Source organism: Oryzias latipes, chromosome 5, assembly GCF_053564925.1.
Source record: "Oryzias latipes strain Hd-rR chromosome 5, Olatipes_Hd-rR_3.1".
In the NCBI taxonomy this organism is placed as follows: Eukaryota; Metazoa; Chordata; class Actinopteri; order Beloniformes; family Adrianichthyidae; genus Oryzias; species Oryzias latipes.
The window spans coordinates 19,051,678-19,069,874 of NC_136241.1; the positions used below are offsets into that span (position 1 = coordinate 19,051,678).

An 18,197-nucleotide genomic window follows, 5' to 3' on the forward strand; every position below is an offset into this window, starting at 1 on the left:
GACACCCAGAGCGACCGGGGGCCCCGAGAGGGTTGTCCCGTCCCGCCCCAGAGCCAGGGAAGGGCCGATCCCAGCCCCAGGTGCAGATGGGCAGCCCATCCGGCGCCGCTGGGCCCCCCCCACCCGAGCAGGGCCCCCCGCCAACCCCCCCCAGCACAGGCAAAGGGACCACCCCCCCAAGCCAAGCCAGACCACCACCCCACCCCCCCACCACGCACCCCCACACCCAAGCCCAGAGGACCACGCAGCGCCCCAGCCCGCCCCACCCAGGCACCGGACCCGACCCCCCGACCAACGGAGCCCCCCACCGCCCCCGCCAGGCACCGGAAGCCCCGACCCCCACCCCAAACCACGGCAGAAGGGCAAGGAGCAGCGACGACCAAGCCCCCCACCCCCTAAGTCATGGAGTCAACCACAGGAGACCAGAGAGACTGAATTCTTTCAAAGTTACTTGAGCTTTGGGCTGACATTTTTTCCAAGCTGATATGATCAAACAGCAGATTTCTGTGTTGACTTATGTTTATATTTTTCTTGTTTTTCCAATTTATTAAAATAGTTTTTTTGGCAATACAAAGAGTTATGAAAATGATAGAAGCTAATCCTTCTTCTATATCGATGGCACTCATGTCACCAAGCACACAAAGTGACGGTGAAGCTGTGATTGAAACCTTAAGCCAGACTGATAGATCGGCACATACCTGCTGCCAGAGAGCCTGGACAGGCGTGCAGAACCACAGTGCGTGCATGTAGCTGTCGGGTAGATTATTATCACAGTGCTCGCAAATGTCTGAGTTACTGAGACCCATCTTGAACATCCTCTGTCCAGTGTAGTAAATTCTGTGAAGAGTTTTGAGATGGATTAGCTGCAGATTTGGACTTTTTGTCAGTTTAAAGGTGTTTAGACAAAGTTCTGACCAGAAGCTTTCATCTGTGCTGATGCTCAAATCTGCATCCCATTTTTTTGTTGGAAGGGCAATATTGTTATCTAAATTACATAAAAGTTTGTATATTTTGGAGAGAGTTCTATTCATTGAAAAATTAATCAGAGTGGTAACTACATCTGGTAGCTTTAAATCGTCGTCTTTAATTTTATACTTTTTAGTAATACTTGATTTAAGTTGCTGATATTCCAAGAAGTTATTTATTCCATGTTTGTCTTGAAGTTCCTGGGGGGTTATGAATCTTCTATCAATAATTACGTGCTCTAGTTGTTTTATGCCCCCTGCTTGCCAAGCTGAGCTGATGCCTCCACTTTAAGACAAATAGATCCATGGAACTCTTTGTTTTCCTTGTCCAAGCTGGCATCTGGCTCCAAGCTGTACGTCTGGATAGCTCAAAATTGTTCTCACCGTTTTTGTTGCACAGCTAATGTTAGGTTGTGGTTGTGAGGGGCTGTAAGCTAGAGGGAGAACGTGTAACCAGATGGGAAATGGATCGCGAGGGTGGAATGACTCTGCACCAACAGTTCTGCCCACAACTCAGAGGTGAATCACTGATGAACTCCTGCTGCTCTGCAGAAACTGTGTCCTAGAAAAAGACACTTTAAAAAAAAACTGGCTTAAAACTGCATAAACATAAAGAAAAGACCACTGGGACTGCTTTTACAATAGATTAAAAGATGATGGGAGTGGGACTTTCAAGCTGGCTGTACGCAGCTCAGGTCTTTGTTTTCAACAACGCATCACTTTTCTGCCTTTTCTCATCTGCTGTTTTGACATTTGCTTCACTTTTGCATGTAAAACACGTTGCTTGCTGCCTGAAGGACAAAACCGCAGGACCCCTCTGAGTGTGTGTTGTTCATTCACGTCTTGTTTTGTCTCCTCCCTCGTCTGTGAAAACTAACCGTCTCTCGCTTGTTGTCCCAACAGTGCAGTAAGTCGTGCGGGACAGGTCGCCGGCAACGAAGCTTGCAGTGTGTGGACCTTAACCAGCAGGAGGTCCACGAAATATACTGCGTCAATGAGATCAGACCTCCAAACATGGAGAGCTGCAACACGCATGCGTGTGAATTAATCTGGATTACAGGGGAATGGACAGAGGTGAGCAGATCGGAAAGGGTGTTGTCCAACAAAAGACACTGCCGCTCTTTTCTGTTGGGTTCGTTTCACGCCAGTGACTTCTTCTCTTGTCCAGTGCTCGGCCACCTGTGGTCGGGGTTACCGGCAGCGTCTGGTCTACTGCAGCGAGGTACATTTGGAGAACAACAACTATGAATACAGCCATCAGTCTCTGTCTAACTGCCCTGGATCCCCACCAGAGAGCTACATGCCCTGCAAACTGATCCCATGCCCACCGACACAGGAGTGGAGAGTTGGAATCTGGGGAGAGGTGAGAAAAAAATGGCAAATGCACGGTTGGTTTGTTAGCACCATAAGTGTAAATTAAAAAAAAAAATTCTGTCAATTTTACTAACTAAAAGGAAAAACTTTAGTTTTTCAAAAAGCTTATTATTAGCTTTTTCGTAAATTAGTGCAATAAATGATCAGTAAAGGCAATCATTAAGTGATCTGACAGTGTTGTGGTCTCTTCCTTTGTTTCAGTGCTCCGTGAGCTGTGGGGACGGAGTAATGGAGAGGATGGTGCATTGTGTATCTGCAGATGGTCAGGAAAGCAACAGATGTTCTGAGGATGCAATGCCAGAGACCCAGAAATTATGCAGAAAACCGAGCTGTGAGTTCTCTCCGAATGCCCGGCGTCTTTTATCAGCTGGTTAAAGCTTCCAGCATTAGCAACAAGTCCATTAAAAGCCTCCTAGAAGTCATGCATCACACATGACTCGGAAAAAAAAAACAATCCGACCAGCCAAGAGATTTGACTTTGACTGATAAAGGCATTCAAGTTTAATATCTAAGCTTTACTTTTTAGTTTATTTTCATCCTTACCACTGTTGGAAATGTCTGACAGATTTTAACTTTCAGTTCTCAGTATTCTACAGTTTTAATGTTTATGTAAAACTGTTTTTTCCACTCTCCTCAAGGCCATTTGCCTTCCAGCTGTCTTGACATCCAGAGATTGAAAGGGCTCCTCCCAGATGGCGAACACTTTCTCAGCGTTCAAGGAAAAGCTCTCAAGGTAAGACAGTACTTCAAAGAACGGCTTGTGAGGCCATAAGAACGTTTTTCCTTGAAGGATTCGGGTGCTTTAACAAGTCAAACTTGAAAAACAGTTTTGTCCACATAACAGGCTGTTCTGGGCTTGTTCTTATAAACACTCTTTTCAGAAAAGCGGAGAAATTGGTGCTTTCGTTTGTCTTTTTTTCATTATTTTTGATTTCCCCATCTGCTGCAACTTTTTTACGATTACTTTAGCTCTCATTTTCGTCCACTTTTTCTCCGTTTTTACCACCCTGTTTCCCCTCTTCAGGTCTTTTGTGCAGGAATGCAGACAGAGACTCCGCAGGAATATATCACCTTGGCAACCGGCGAAGGGGAGAATTTCTCAGAGATCTTTGCCTTCAGGTAAACATCTTACAAGACAGTTATGAGACCAGTTGGTTTTTATTACTCAACTCAACTTTATTTATAAAGCACTTTAAACAGAATGAGGTTCACCAAAGTGCTGACCAAAACAAAATTTAATAAAAGCACATGACAAGCATAAAACACATGAAATAGGTCAGAATTCCTTCTCAATTGAAAGCCAAAGTGAAAAAATATGTTTTAAGAGCAGATTTAAAAATACCGAGTGAGTCTATCTGTCTGAGGTACAGGGGCAACGAGGTCATCAGCTCTAAGCTGCATTTTTTTTTTAGAATTGAAGACATTTTATGAACTCTATAAACGTGAACTTAGCTTCTTTTCTTTTTCAGGCTCAACGACCCCACGCAGTGCCCAGCCAACGGCTCCAGAAGAGAAGACTGTGACTGTCGGAGAGACTACACCGCCGCGGGCTTCACCAGCTTCTCCAAGGTCCGCCTTGACCTGAGACGGATGAGCATCATCAGTGAGTGTGCAGACCCTCAGAAACACACAGCACCAACATTTTGTTGCCTTTAAGTCATGTAAATGTTCTCAACCACTCAAGGTGTTTCTAAATTACCGTAAGCAACTTAGAATTCTTCAGAGATAAATGAATGGTGGCCTCTCTGGATGACCTTAAATGAAGAATATGATTGTTGATTTACCTTTGTTGTAGTCGATTCAGCTTGTGTCGTTTATAAATGTGTATTTAGTACATTTTTGACTTCCTAACTGATTTGTTGGGGTGTTTAGCTGCAGACTGGCAGTTTGCTTCGTCCCATGAAAGCAAGGATGTGCCTTTTGCAACAGCTGGTGACTGCTACAGCGCTGCTGGGTGTCCGCAGGTGAGAAACACAACAGCAGTGCGTTTCAATTGCATCTTTTCTGCCTTTTCCGCAGTGCAGGCACAAGATTTAATACTACAGTATGTCTAAATGAAATTTAGCAAAAAAAAAGGGAAGCTTATAGACCCACTCCAATCAACTTTTGATGTGATGGCATTCCCAGTGTTTTTTTAATTATGAATATGCCATTTGCGCTGTTCTCTAGGACATAGTTTCTGTAGAGCAGCATTAGATTATTACAAATGCAACTCTGCTGTTAGCGGTACAACAAATAAAACAAGCAATATTGGAGCTGTCCAGCCATACAGTTTAGAGCCAGACGCCAACTTGGACAAGGAAAATGAAAAGATACATGGATCTAGTCGTCTACAAGGGATGCATCGAAATGGAGCAGAGCAGGGAGCTTGTGACCTCCTGATTGTAGTAGCTTCTACGACACGACAAGCTTTTTCAAACATTTTTTCGTCTGCCCCTGATTCACCAGGATATATTCTGAAATACTGAGAAATGCAATTTTGAGGTTAATGTTCTTAATATATGTCCTACATCACAAGAAAAATGCTACAAGAACATGTTAAAAAACACCAAAAACCATTTAGGGATAGGAAATGGTTCACAATAAAGAAAAGTAGCAGAAGTCATATGAAGGCTGATGTCAGCCAGTGACAGGATTCCATTTGGAAAACCTGGACAAGCATTGGAACATAGAAACACTCTGTCAGACTGTGGATGGTTGCATTACACTCAGATGACTTTCATTTCTTGCATTATTTTGTAAAGATTCAACTTCCATTTGGCTTCATTAAAAAGCTGTTTTCACTAAACAAAAACTCTCCCCACAAGTTTTTTTTTTTTTTTTTTTCCAAAAATGTGAAATTTACCCAAAAAATGTGTCAAGGTGGATAAAAACGGAATCTACGAAATCTTTCCAATTTACACATGCACATGTTTAAGTATTGTTACTGTTCTAGTGTTCTAGTTACAGTTATACTGACGTTAATAGTTTCCTGGATAATTGTCCCTTTTGGTCCAATTAGACAACAGAAACAAGAAGAGAAAAAAAAACAAATGATGCTTCTTTCTGACATTTGTTTACGAAACAAATTTGAATGAAAACAGAACAATTTAAAATTTTCTGGTTTTTTTTAATTATCTTTTGGAATTCCCTGTCAGTGTAATTTTCTTTCCTTCAGGGTCGTTTTAGCATCAACCTGTCGGGGACGGGTCTCAAGCTATCTGAGGGGATCTCATGGATTTCTCATGGAAATTATGCAGTGATCAACATACACAAATCACAGGTAAGTCTTTCCTCACATTCATTCAGTAAAGCCTTCAGATAACCTCTCTAACCTGAAACAAAGGGCTGCTGGGTTTATACGTAGGATAGATGGGGACAAAAGAGGAAAACTGTTTCTCAGATTCTGTGACTGATAGTGTGGTCAGATGTCCCATCTTGTTACTTCCTCTGTCAAACTTCTTTATCGCTCTTCGTGTCCTCTGGGTCTCAGAGTACCATGTTGGCTCACTTTCAGGTCCACTTTGTTCTCCTCGCTGTGGTTTCTTGTGAAAATGCTGAAAAAAGGCCCTTTTGTTAAAGGCTGCTCTTTCAGTCATCCTTCTCCCCCACTCCAGCCCTGAACTTTTGAAATGGAAATCAGGCAGGAGAGTCTAGGCACATCCCAAAAAAAAAGGGAGACGATTCCATTACTGCTCAGTCTGACAGTCAGCCAGTTAGCCCACTCTTAGAGGTTGAAACAGATTGTGAGGACTCAGTTTGGACAACACTTCAGTGAGGATCAGACAAATCACTTACTGCAGGCTGTGGCTTTAATGGCATTGGATAAAAATCGGGGTTGTCTAGTCTGATAGTATTTTCTTTTCTCTTCAACAAGTTCGTATGCGTGTGTTGCAATTGATGAACGAGAGACTCGTGAGCACATGGAGTCTCTGTTTAGGCGCTGCAAATGATATTCAGTGCCGCCATCATCCCACTCGATGGGTTTTGTTTAGACTCTTTAAAGAAAACTGATGTCAAAGCCACCGTTAACAATCTGTTTGCTGATTTTCTTTACCGTCAGAATATTGGCAGGATAAGCGACTCTTTGCATATATTATAGTTTTTGTGACTTTACACAAAGGAAAATGAGTGGAAAATCTTTTTTCTACTTTCTCTCTAATTTCACATGAATATTTAAGTAAAAACTTTTGAGGTAAAGCTGTTTTTATTGTGTCTTCTGTTTGCGCTCTGACAATATTTATGTCAAATCAAATCTTTTCGTCTTTTGCCTTTCTCTCACTTTTATTAAAACAATGTTTCCTTAGAATTGAAAATTGATTAAATGGAAGAAAATTTCATAGCTTTAAATATTGTTTATTGTTTTTCTATTACTTTGTTTTAAACTATAATAAACCTTTTTAATTATCCCAAAAAGTAAAATCCAGGTTGGAATGTTTTTTTTCCATCTGTGTCCACAGGATGGCAGCAGAGTATCAGGAACTTGTGGAGGTTACTGTGGTAAATGTACACCCTCCTCTGATGGCACTCTGCCTGTAACCACAGAGTAGACCTGGAACCATCAGAAAGGTATGAAGGACAAATGATTGACAACATTGTTCAAATCTTTGGATTGGATCTACTTCCTAAACATCTTCCTTTTCCTGCTGCCCCTTCAGTTGACTCTTTTTTTGCCGAGTCATCCTCCTCTGAACTGCAGAGTCGTCCTCATCATGTGCCTCCTCCTCTTTGGTGCTACAGTCAAGCCATCCTCTGCGTTTCTCCGTCTGTATAGTGTAAATTAAATGTGTAAATAATGTAAATAGTCGGTCAAAATATAATTTATTGTAATCGCATATATATTTTTGTATTGTAATATAATTGAAAGGTTCTTTTGTTAATTGCCAGTCTCCAGTTTTTACCTAAACATGTCTTCCTTTTATAATGCAATTATCACAGTAAAATCTTTGCGTTTTATATTTTTAAATGAGGCTTTTGTTTTCTTATATCCTGTGGTGTTACCATGCAGTCTTTTTCTGTAGCAGGGAGGTGTCTCCAGAGACTGTTTTTTTTTTTTTTTCTAAAGCTTTATGCAATGATTATAGATTATGGATACCACATTTTTTAACTTGTTGGAACTAGAAGATTTCTCCCTTTTTTTCTACCATTTTGCAGAAGATCAAGAAGCTTTTTAAAATGCACCACAATGACCTGTGAGGACGTCGCTCACACTTTCATATGCAATAAGGAAAAAGGGTTCATGATTGGAGAGAAGTTGTTGGAGACTTGAACCGCTCTGCACATCTTTCCAGTGGCTTAAAGCACCATTAGCCTTTAGTTTTCCCCAAAACAGTCAGGTTAGCTCTTTAACCTCCAGCTGAATAAAGTTTCTCCTCTGTTGGCGAAGTGAAATGAAAAGATCAGACTATGGAGACACCACTCCATCTGCTGAGCTTGCAGCCCTGCAGGTTCTAGTCCAGGGGTGGGCGAACTTTTTGCCCCGTGAACAACAAGTACTTCTAAAATTTGACAGAAGGACCGTACCAGGAGCAGATGTGTGGTGTGTTTTGGTAATCCACGTCATTTCAGAAAGCAGTAACATGAAATCTGGACAGAAACGTGCTTTCATTTCAACCCTTGCGCTATCCTAGACACTTTGACATTGGGAGTAAGGTCATCCAGACCCCACAAATCATTCTTCAATGATTTGTGATCTTCACTGGTGTCCATGGATTACATGAAATGCTCTCCACCTTTGCCCACCTTTGTCATGGTAGGGAGAACACGTCAATGGTCATCTTGACCCCATAGGATAGCACAAGGGTTAAATGAAAATAATGATGTGTATTTTAAAACTGGACATTTTAGAGTTTTTATTTCCAAACTGAGACTGTTTATCTCATTTTAGTGCCAATTGGACTGAGGGGTTGATGTCCTTTAGGGAAAACGCAAACTTAGAGAAATGCTGTGTTCATCTGGTGTTGGAATGACTGGAAAAATCGTTGTCCAACTCAAAAAACAGACATAAAAGTCAGAAAAACAACAAATCTTCCAACATCACATGATTGCAGAATAACTTTCTGCACCCAAACAAAAGCCAATGCATTTGTAGTGTGCCATCTATGGAGAGACACCAGAATTACAGCAAAAATAAAACATTAATAAGGATTAGTATAAATAATCCTAGATTTAATAGTTTAATGGTCCCTGGGCCTTAGATTGAGCACCCCTGTTCTAGTCTGTCCAGATGCTGCTTTGTTCACAACAGTTTGTCCAAACTGTAGTTTAAGTGGTCTCCTGTTTAGACGATATATTGATCTGTGTAAAAATGTCAGGGTTCATTATGTTTGTTGGTTTGTTTTTGCCTTCTATGTTCATCCTCTTAGCCTCCACCTGGTCTTCCTTCCTAAAGCGTCACGTTTCCCTTCAGCTCTAGCAGATAGCTGATTTAGAAGCCATACTTCTTGTTGTGAATTGTGCAGTTCGGTGCTATTTCAGTGCCTCCAGCGATGAGACGCACACGTCCGCATTTTAGTCTGCAACAACACAACGATGGGGGCAAGCACACATTCTGAAGGTCACAACTGACAAATGCACTTCTCATTATGAATGTCAGAATGTAGTTTAACCGTCAGAGTTCTCAGGTTTCACAATAAAGGGATCATGTTATTTATTTAACTCATTTTCTGCACCTGTCACGTGTTTATCATGATACATTTATCGAAGCATTTAACAATTTCAAAAGTCTTTCTATAATTCTATATATTGTATGTGCAAATATTTATTTTACCTTGTGAATGTACAGAAGTCTCGCCCATGAATGACTACCATTCAGTGTTTTTTCTGAAATGAAGCAGCTGGCAGCATGTCTTACGCACACATTTATTTATGTATCCCGTGTATTTGCATCAAATGTATAAGCAGAGTTGAGTGCTGCCACAGCAAAAAGCCTGATTCATGTTTGAGACCAGTCAGGGCCATGACTGCAGCAATAAACTGCCTTTCACGAGCCACACGTGTCTCTTCACTCCAAATAAATCAGCTTTGCAGTATTTCGTCCTTCACTGGAATCCTGTCTGTAAAGAGAAATCATGAAAAGATGATTGTCCAGTTAATGTTTGGACTATAAGAACGGTCTTCAGGGTCCCATTGTGTGATTGTCTATCTACACTTCACAGCGATGCAGAAGTCTGGCCTTTGACCTGCCTAGCTGGGTGTGTTTTATAGAACTAATCTGGACTGACTGGGTAAAGTAATAGGTTATCCACCAGGTGTCAGCAGTTTCTTATGGAATCTAATATGATGTATTTTGTGCTATCTTAGATGACCCCACCCTTACATTGACGTGTTCTCCCTACCATGATAAAGGTGGAAAGATTTCATGTAATCCATGGACACCAGTGAAGATCACAAATCATTGAAGAAAAAAGGTTCAGAGCACTGTCTGGTGGGTCTAGATGACCCAACTCCCAACGTTAAAGTGCCTAGGATAGCACAAGGGTTACGAATAGGAAAATTGAAAAGAAATCTACAGTTGTATTTTATCTCTAACATCAAAAATTTAAATAGCAAACTATTAAATGTATCACAGCCAATCATAAATTTCTTATGCTTTAAATTCTGTTGACTAAATGAGAAATAATTAGTATCACCACTTTTCTGTCCCTGAAAGACAATTTTATAAAAGAAAACAATTATTGCTCTTTATGATGAGATTAAAAAAGAAATGCACAAACCCCATAAATTCAATTAATGAAAATACATTTGTCAGGATTAGACTGGCGTAGTTCTGCTATAACCTTTACACATCCAATTTTTTTACAGTTTTTGGACCTTAAATCTGTCTCTATCAGTTGCATCAAAGGGGACAAATTTCCATAAAATGTAAAAAAAAAAAAAAAAAAAAAAAAGGAGCATATGTAGGGATTGTTAGAAAACTAACAGTCAAAGCAAAAGCTGGAATGTTTTTGGATGGAATCATGGATATCATCCATCCATCCATCCAGTTGCTGGAGCAAACACAGCCACTGTGGGGTGAAGGTGGGAAACACCCTGAACAGGCTGCCAATCTGTTGAAGGACCCCTCTTTAAAAACTGTAGACAATATTGAATTCTTCTCATTCACACACTTCCAGCCAATCTGTGTTCGCCATTCATCCTATGAAGCGTGATTTTGAACTGTGGAAGGAAACTGAGTGCCCTGAGAAAATCCATGCATCCTTAAGGAGAACATGGAAACCCCAGGATTTGAGCCAGGACCTTCTTGCTGTGCTGTGAGAGTCCTAATCTCCATGCAGCCCTGTTACTGAATTCATAGATTTTCTTTAATTTAGGGTTTAGAAAAAATAACAGAATAAGCATTTATATCCAAGGTTTTACATTTTAGGACCTGCAAGATCCCAGCAACCTCCAGGTTAGAGGTGTCTGCTCTTTGAAAATCTGCTTCTGTCCTACAGCTACAGTCTCAAACTCATTTGTCCCAAAGACTTTCCCACAAGGATTAAACTATCTAAGCTCTGAGGTCTTAACTGGTCCACATATTTACACTTCTGCATGTCATCCTCATCACCACACCAATGACTTCAGATTTAATCTAAATCCACCATGGAGATCTTTTAGGTCTAGAAGTCACAGACAAGAGGTTTGTTTATCTGAAAATTAGCTGCAGATCAGATTCTGAATTTTCACCGGAAAATACAGAATCTCTTTTTATTTAATTTCTCTTTTTAAAACTTAAAGCAATATATATTTTTGCCAAAGGTGTAGATATTATTCATTTGGATTTACAGAAATGTGGAGTGATAAAGTTTCCTGGGTCAGCTCCATCATCATTCCTGGATGGAAATATTCAATGATACCTGAAGTCCAACAGGGGGTCATGTTTTGTTTTGTTTTGTTGATCTTGTTTTGGGACAAAAAGAAAATTAGGAACATTGCTCTGTGCGTATAGATACTGTGGAATGGAGCAAAAGTGGTGCATTCCTGTCAAAAGCAGTATTCTAAAGGAGATATTGTCAGTCTTTTCTTTTTATGGAAGAGCCATCGTTCTATTGGCTGTCAGGATGCAGGGTGGAGCTGCATGCCAGAGCGGCGCAGCTTTAATCATTAATGAAGGAAGTCATTGGGACCGGATCAGAGACTCTACTTGACACTTTTGCATGAAATACATGTATATAAATTAGAAGTTAATATATCCAATAAAAAAAATCGCTGAGAACTTTTTTTTGTCTTTCTTGAAACGAGCGCGCAGCGGCTTCAGCTTTTTCCTCCTTGGAGCCGTTTGTAGGCGCACACAAACTGTGCGCGGCTGCGTGTTTTCAAGCTTCAGTTGGTCATGTTTAGACGAGGCTCCAAGAAGATAGAGTCCAACAGATCGGTAAGCAGGCGTCAAAGCTCTTCATTTCTTTATGTAATATATAGATCATGTTGTCGTTTCCTCTTTTTTTACGCGCGTTTGTACCCAAAATATGCACGCAACGTCTCTCCCTTTATGTGTGATATTTTGCTGGTTGCTAATATATATTGGTTAGCCTATATCTGTATTCATTATTCATATCTATATATATATGTCAGCCTATATCTATCTATCTATCTATCTATCTATCTATCTATCTATCTATCTATCTATCTATCTATCTATCTATCTATCTATCTATCTATCTATCTATCTATCTATCTATCTATCTATCTATCTATCTATCTATCTATCTATCTATCGTTTCTTGGCTATGTCTCTGCTGGAAAGGGGTTTTGGGGATGGAAACTTAGGGAACTAAGGCTTAAGCTTGGAAGTTTTAAGCAACTATGTCTGATTTGCATCTTTTTCTTTATCCAACATCCCTTTTTATGATTCCAAGCTGAACCCTGCACAGGAGTTGGAGAGAGGACAGCGCTGCATCACCTGCAGAGATCAGTGTCCAGGCTTCTCCCTGCACAGATGGAGGTACAGCAGCATTACTAACATTAAACTAACTTTCCACACATACTCATTTGCTGCTCTGGCATCTCACCAGCTGTCCAGCTGTCCAAGCTGGTGGCAAATGGTGCCAAAGTATTTGCTCGCTATAAAGCAACTCTTTGGGTTTCCTCTTCAAGTGAAGGGGCATTCATCAGGAACCCTTTCAGGCGCCTTGCAGGATCTTTGAGTGGAATCATCTGTGCGTGGTACTGAGAGGAGGCATTGTTCTGACCTTCAGTTCTTTCAAGTAACAGCTCTTTGGAGTCGAGTCCTGCAGCATCCAAACCTCCATGCCTGCATCCCGGTGCAGCTTGCTCACAGCTGAGATGTGGATCTGTCAGTACTGTAGATGGCACAGTCTGACATGAGGTCTGGCTGTGAGCTACAGGTGGTTTGGCTTAGAGTGTGAAAGAGTGTGACTAATGTGTGTAACTCTGTAAAGGGAATGCAGTACAGAGAGGCAAACATGTGCTGCAGGACATAGAAGTTTGACTAATAGTTTATCAGAGAGTTATCATGATGTTTACCGACTGTTATTGATGTGAAGACAATAACAGTCTAAATCTTCTAAATCAAATTGTTACAGAATTCCCGTAGCTGCAACACAAAAAAATAGTCTGAGAGAAATTTCGAGTTTTAATTTTAAATAGTTTGAAGAACTCTGTGAGGTGTCACTTTTCTTAGTTTATTCATAAGATAAAGCAAATGTTTGAAATAGCTTGAAAAAAAGAATGATTAACTGGGCTGTAGCTTCCCGTTGAAGGTTTACATGGCAACCTGGGATTAGCAGGGCTTTTTTGTCTCCCTCTGGTATCCTCAATAGAAGGGGGGGGGGGGGGGGGGGGTTGGACCCATAAATGCTCTCAGTTGCCATTGCTCTAAGGTAAACTATTAGCGGGTTAACGGTGAGCCCAGGAATGCAGCCTTAACCATGTTTGTCTACCAAGTCCCGCAATAAAAAAACACTCTGTTGTCTCGGTCAGCCTTAAAGAACACTCCAAAGGTTTTATTAGGCATTTCACTTAAGCATAGCTTTGTTTTCTGAGAATATCAGCTAATCTTAAAGTTTTTTTTGTAATGCAGCAGGCTGCGATCAGAAGATGACAGAGCCACATAACAGAATAACAGATGGTCTCTATCTGTTGTTAACTAATAGCAGCTGCACACTCTCTATGTCTAATCTAAAATATACCTAGAATAAAGGAAACACAATGATCCCATTGATAATTTCCATATATTAAATAGATAAGTAGGGCTTTTTGAAAGAGAGGATTAAAGATGGAGATATAGGCTGATACTTAAAAATAAACTTGCTGTTTGTTTTAAAACAACTGGATTTATTAATTTTTTAAAAAGAGAAGAAATGTGGCTTATTGGTTCCTTCTCCCTTGCAAACATTCTGCTTTGCAGCGTTTCCTCCGATACCTTCTTAGAGTATTTCATTTTCGCCCTTTACTCCTCAACAGCTTTTTACACAATTGTCATATTGCTTTACTCAAATAATTGTTGTTCTTCAAAACTAAAGAGTCAAAAAATGTTTTGGTTTATCTAAAGTACTCTTAGAACAGTGAGGCAAGTGTTTATAGAATTTAATGTTGTGTACAGTCTTTACAGTGGCCCTGTGACAGGCTGGCGGCCTGTCCAGGTGTAACCCGCCTTCTCCTAACAGTAGCTGGGACAGGCTCTGGTGACCCCGTGACCCCAAAAGGATTTCAGAGGGTTAAGGAAAGGATGGATGGTTGGTTTTTAAAGAGTTTTGCTGCATTATTTGTTTAGCCGAATAGCAAAATTGTCATTCAAAAAGACTAAACATGAATGATGGACAACGTGTAAAAATCAACTTTATACAGTAGCTTTCAAAACCCAGACCTCTGCTCAAAAACCAAACCGGTTTTAATATGTGTGTGTCAATGAAATCATTAAAAACATTTACATCCATAAAAAATGTGACAGTTTTGACTTTATGCTAACTACAGTTGTTTAAGTTCAATACGTTAAATACTAACCTAAAATATCTCATCAGGAGCCTGTTTGCTACGTTACAATGGTAGTTATCTCTCGATCCTAGACAACAAGGTTTGTCTGTGTGCTCATCATTGTTGCTCCTGCTGGTGGCTTTGAGGTTGCTATGGCTTCCAGTCCTGGTACTTTTGTCAATATCATCGACAACAACCTTTCTAGTAAAAACAAAACAAGAAAATATGAGTAAAGTTCACATTTTGCTAATGGGATGATTAGTGTTCCCAACAACTAAGAACTGTTGTAATTTGGATAATTTTTGGTTTCTGGTTTTGTTTCCAGTAGACTAATATGGTGTGACAACCACTGCTCTTTGTTTTATAACATACAGGGGACCAAAGCTGGAGAGCACTGCAATGACTACTTTATGGATAATACAACTTGAAAACAGACCTCACTGTTTTCCAGGTAGTTCTATTATTTTGACACACACATTTCTGAGACCTAATTTTAAGAAATTTATGGTTAGAATAATTCACTTATTGTTATTTATTTTTTCAATAACCACTTGCTGTATTAAAATAATGCAAACACTGTTGATAATTATGTTTTTATAATACAGTTACACCATGTTACAAAAAGTGTGGATCAAATTTGAGACAGTGGGTAAATAAGTTACTTTTTTCTTGACACTCATGTCAATATTTTTGCATCTTAAACTAATGTGAGCAAAAACTTACCAAATCACAGTTCAATAACAGATCATAACTGATACTATCTATATCTAATAAAAATGATGATGCAATTTTTTGTGTGGATTTCATCAAAGGGTTTAAAAAAATCTAAATTAAAAAAAATCTGAATTTTCTATTTTTTCTTTAATGTAAAGAGATTTTCAGGGTTGGAACCTACAACATTCAATGATATGAAACATTTTTAAAACAACCAACATTGTTTTATAAACTTCCTGTTAAGTTAAACATGTTGAATAAATGGTGAGGTCATAATGTCACCTTCGTCTGCTAGCAGTTTGAAGGTTTTTCTATCAGGTTTCAGTTTCATATTAGGTTGCATGTGACGAGTCACTGTGCTGTCACAGCCAGTAGTTTACATTGTGCTTTTTTGAGTAAAGACAAAAGTTAGTTAGTTTTTTCTAAGAAATATTTGTTTATTCTGATAGAAAGCAAGCAGACTCTAGCTCTGAAATGTTCATATTCAGGTTTACATAAAATAAGTGAATTTTTGTTGCAGACTTTGTCCGTCTACCTTATCTGCTCCTCTTATATGCTGCATATGTAAGAGCCCTCACGTGTTGAGAACCAGCCTGCACTACAGACCAGTCTTCTCTTGTAAGCTGGCCAAGTGTGTTGAGGCATTTCCCATTCATGGTGTAAAGAGGAGCCAGTGTGTCGTTGTGTATTTAAGATCACCCTGGGCTACCAAAACATAACCCCGAAGAATTTGTTCTTGAGCTTCTCTGTGTGAACACTAAACCAAACAGTCCAAATGTTAAAAGTCCTAGAGAAGATCCAGGACATTGGAGCCTCTGTGGCTCCTTGGAAGGGTGGAGGGAGCTGTTTGTTTCTTTTACTGATCTAAAACGTACAATAATAATAATTAAAAAAAAGGATTATTTTATCCAATTAGTCTGTTGGAGTGCATGCGTAACTCAGTAAGTTAGCTGCTGAATAGCAACACAAAGAGATTCTCTCATTACAACACACTGTTACTGAATTATTAATGTTTGCCTTTAGCTTTATTGATCCCCTGTGTGCTAATGAGCCTCATTACCAGCCTTTTTAACATGCAGGCTAAGTGTAACACAGGGATACCTGATCAGTGAGATCACATGACTTTTCTTGATTGGGCTTCAACTGATGTATGCCCTGACAGTTACATATGATTTCAAGACTACGAGGGCACTCAAATCTTACAGGTTCCAGTTTTTCATCTCAAGATTAAGAAAAAATGGAGTAAGAAAGTTTATTTTTCTTTAAGATGTTGACCAAAGCTATAAAAATGCGTGTCCTTCTGTGCAGCCTTCTGCTACTTCAGCTGGATGGAAACAGAAAAAAGAGCAAAGCAGAGCTGTAGAAAAGATGCTAACAGTGTCTGAACGAGGGTGGAGGTTTAACTTAGTCTTGAATGACTCGCTGACGTCTGTCCCCTCGGTAACCTAGTTTAATCTACATAACACAGGGTGGCCTCACTATTCACTGTGTTAACAAGACCTCCCCACAAATAAAACTGTCAGGATGCCGAGGCGTATGAATGGGTTCACGCTGTTGCAGGAGAAAGGAGGAGAGGAGGTTGGAGAAAAAAAGCTATCACTGGTCAGTGGCAGACAATAGACGTCGACTTGATTTATCGTGATGCTCTGTGTATCGACTTGGTGATGATAAGCCTCCTTTCTTGGTAGTTTTCAGAGATAAAATCACTGTCCAACCCACTTTGCTTTGGTTCTATTTGTCGAAAGCTGAACTTAAGAGGAGCAATTGTTAGAGAAATCATGAAAGTTGTTTGTAAAGTTTGTTCTTGAACTCAAGCTCAGGTTTTATTTTAAAGAGATACATTTTGTCAACACTGCACCTGCTTCCTATAGAAATAAGTAAAAATTTCTTAAAAATTGAAACATTTTCTTTAAATAAGGAAAAAGATTCTGCTAATGGTGTAAAAAAACGTCTTATTTAAAAGATTTTCGTGACTAAGACTAGGTTTCTTAAAAGGAGCCTCATCTCTAACATTTAGGTTCTGTAATACTCCCACATCTCTATAGTTTACTTTTTTTTTTAACCATCCACCCCTCATGCTCCAGCTCCAGTTTTCCCCTCAGTCTGCACTGCCTAGCAGCACATACAACATCCATCCGTCCATCTTCAGAACCGGCTGAATCCCCTTTTTAGGGTCACGGGTTTCTGGATCCAAGATAGCCACTATTGGGTGAATGCTTGGCACGCATTTACAGGCAAGTTACAGATGCCAATTAACCTATGTAGCACTGTTTTTGGAAACCTGACTGCCGGAGAAAACCCACACATGCACGGTTGGGGACATGCAAACTTCACACGTAAAGGTCCCTGCTAGGATTTGAACCATTGTGAGGCGAGAGCGCTAACCACTACACCACCATGCAGCCCGCACTTACAACTGTTAAATTTCAATAAATACCAAGGATTAGATTTGAGTTTAACAAGGCAAAGATTATGGCACAGTGGTCACAAAGACGTCAAGACAAAGTGTTTGCATGTAGAACTGACTAAGATCTTCAGAGGTATGTTGGTCACCTGTTGGATTCCTGCAAAGTCTCAGCATTAAGAGTGAAGGGTCGGACTGATGAGACTCACCGAGGTCACAGATAGGGAGGAGGGCGCAGATGAATTCCTGCAGTCGTTCTTATTTCCTTTCTTCAATTGAAAGTTTCAAAGTGAAAAGGTTAAAGGACATTTTTGCAGACAGCCAGTGCCCCACTCTAACAGGCGGCCTGGCGTGTCTTTTTAAATCCACATATCGTTTCAACGCCTTTGGCAAGAAACTGCATGTTTCTGAGCGGATCATTCTACACTGTTTTATTTGGCACAACCCATTTAGTTGGATGTAATGCTGTCTGAGGCTGCAGCTGCAGAGCAACTGCTCCTCATCTGGTTTACATTCAGCTTTGCATGCTGTGAGTGTGTTTGCTGGGTTCCACAGCAGATCTGCTGCGAGTGTTGGAGGGCTGTTAAGATGCAACAACAGGTGGTGTCATTTCAGCCACCAGGTGGGTCCTGGTGGGCGAAACCGGAGAGGCTGGGAGGTGTTGGGTTTCTGAACCGCTCTGTGTTGGTATTGGTTCCGGTAACTTTGTGTTATGACTGCTGCAGGACTACTGAACACTACAGGATTCAGACTGTGTGTTTATCTGCTGAGGTCATGCCAGTTGTGTCACGCAGGTTCTGCTGGATTTCACAGAAATGCTCTGAGCTCTCTGTCTGCATGTTAGCAAC

The 18,197-nt window shown here is 40.3% G+C and overlaps 2 protein-coding genes across 3 annotated transcripts in view; both read left to right on the top strand.

Moving 5' to 3' along the window:
- adamts9 (ADAM metallopeptidase with thrombospondin type 1 motif, 9) overlaps positions 1 to 9,310 on the top strand; it is a 51,299-nt gene extending 41,989 nt beyond the window's left edge. The window contains exons 31-41 of one of the 2 annotated variants that reach the window (XR_013656051.1): positions 1,869 to 2,039; positions 2,134 to 2,187; positions 2,258 to 2,328; positions 2,541 to 2,670; positions 2,978 to 3,072; positions 3,364 to 3,458; positions 3,809 to 3,942; positions 4,212 to 4,303; positions 5,497 to 5,601; positions 6,779 to 6,887; positions 6,977 to 9,310. Coding sequence is in view for 1 of the 2 variants with exons in the window: in XM_011475080.4 (XP_011473382.1) it covers positions 1,869 to 2,039; positions 2,134 to 2,328; positions 2,541 to 2,670; positions 2,978 to 3,072; positions 3,364 to 3,458; positions 3,809 to 3,942; positions 4,212 to 4,303; positions 5,497 to 5,601; positions 6,779 to 6,868 (1,107 nt within the window). In the remaining variant the exon portion in view is untranslated. Of the gene's footprint in view, positions 1 to 1,868; positions 2,040 to 2,133; positions 2,329 to 2,540; positions 2,671 to 2,977; positions 3,073 to 3,363; positions 3,459 to 3,808; positions 3,943 to 4,211; positions 4,304 to 5,496; positions 5,602 to 6,778; positions 6,888 to 6,976 lie in introns of both variants that reach the window. The other variant, XM_011475080.4, reaches the window with a different exon arrangement.
- A 2,071-nt stretch (positions 9,311 to 11,381) lies between these two features.
- The window catches only part of prickle2b (prickle homolog 2b), a 96,730-nt gene continuing 89,914 nt past the window's right edge, over positions 11,382 to 18,197 (top strand). The window contains exons 1-2 of the mRNA XM_011475082.4: positions 11,382 to 11,673; positions 12,155 to 12,240. Coding sequence (XP_011473384.1) covers positions 11,632 to 11,673; positions 12,155 to 12,240 — 128 coding nt within the window. The 5' untranslated portion in view covers positions 11,382 to 11,631. The remainder of the gene's footprint in view (positions 11,674 to 12,154; positions 12,241 to 18,197) is intronic.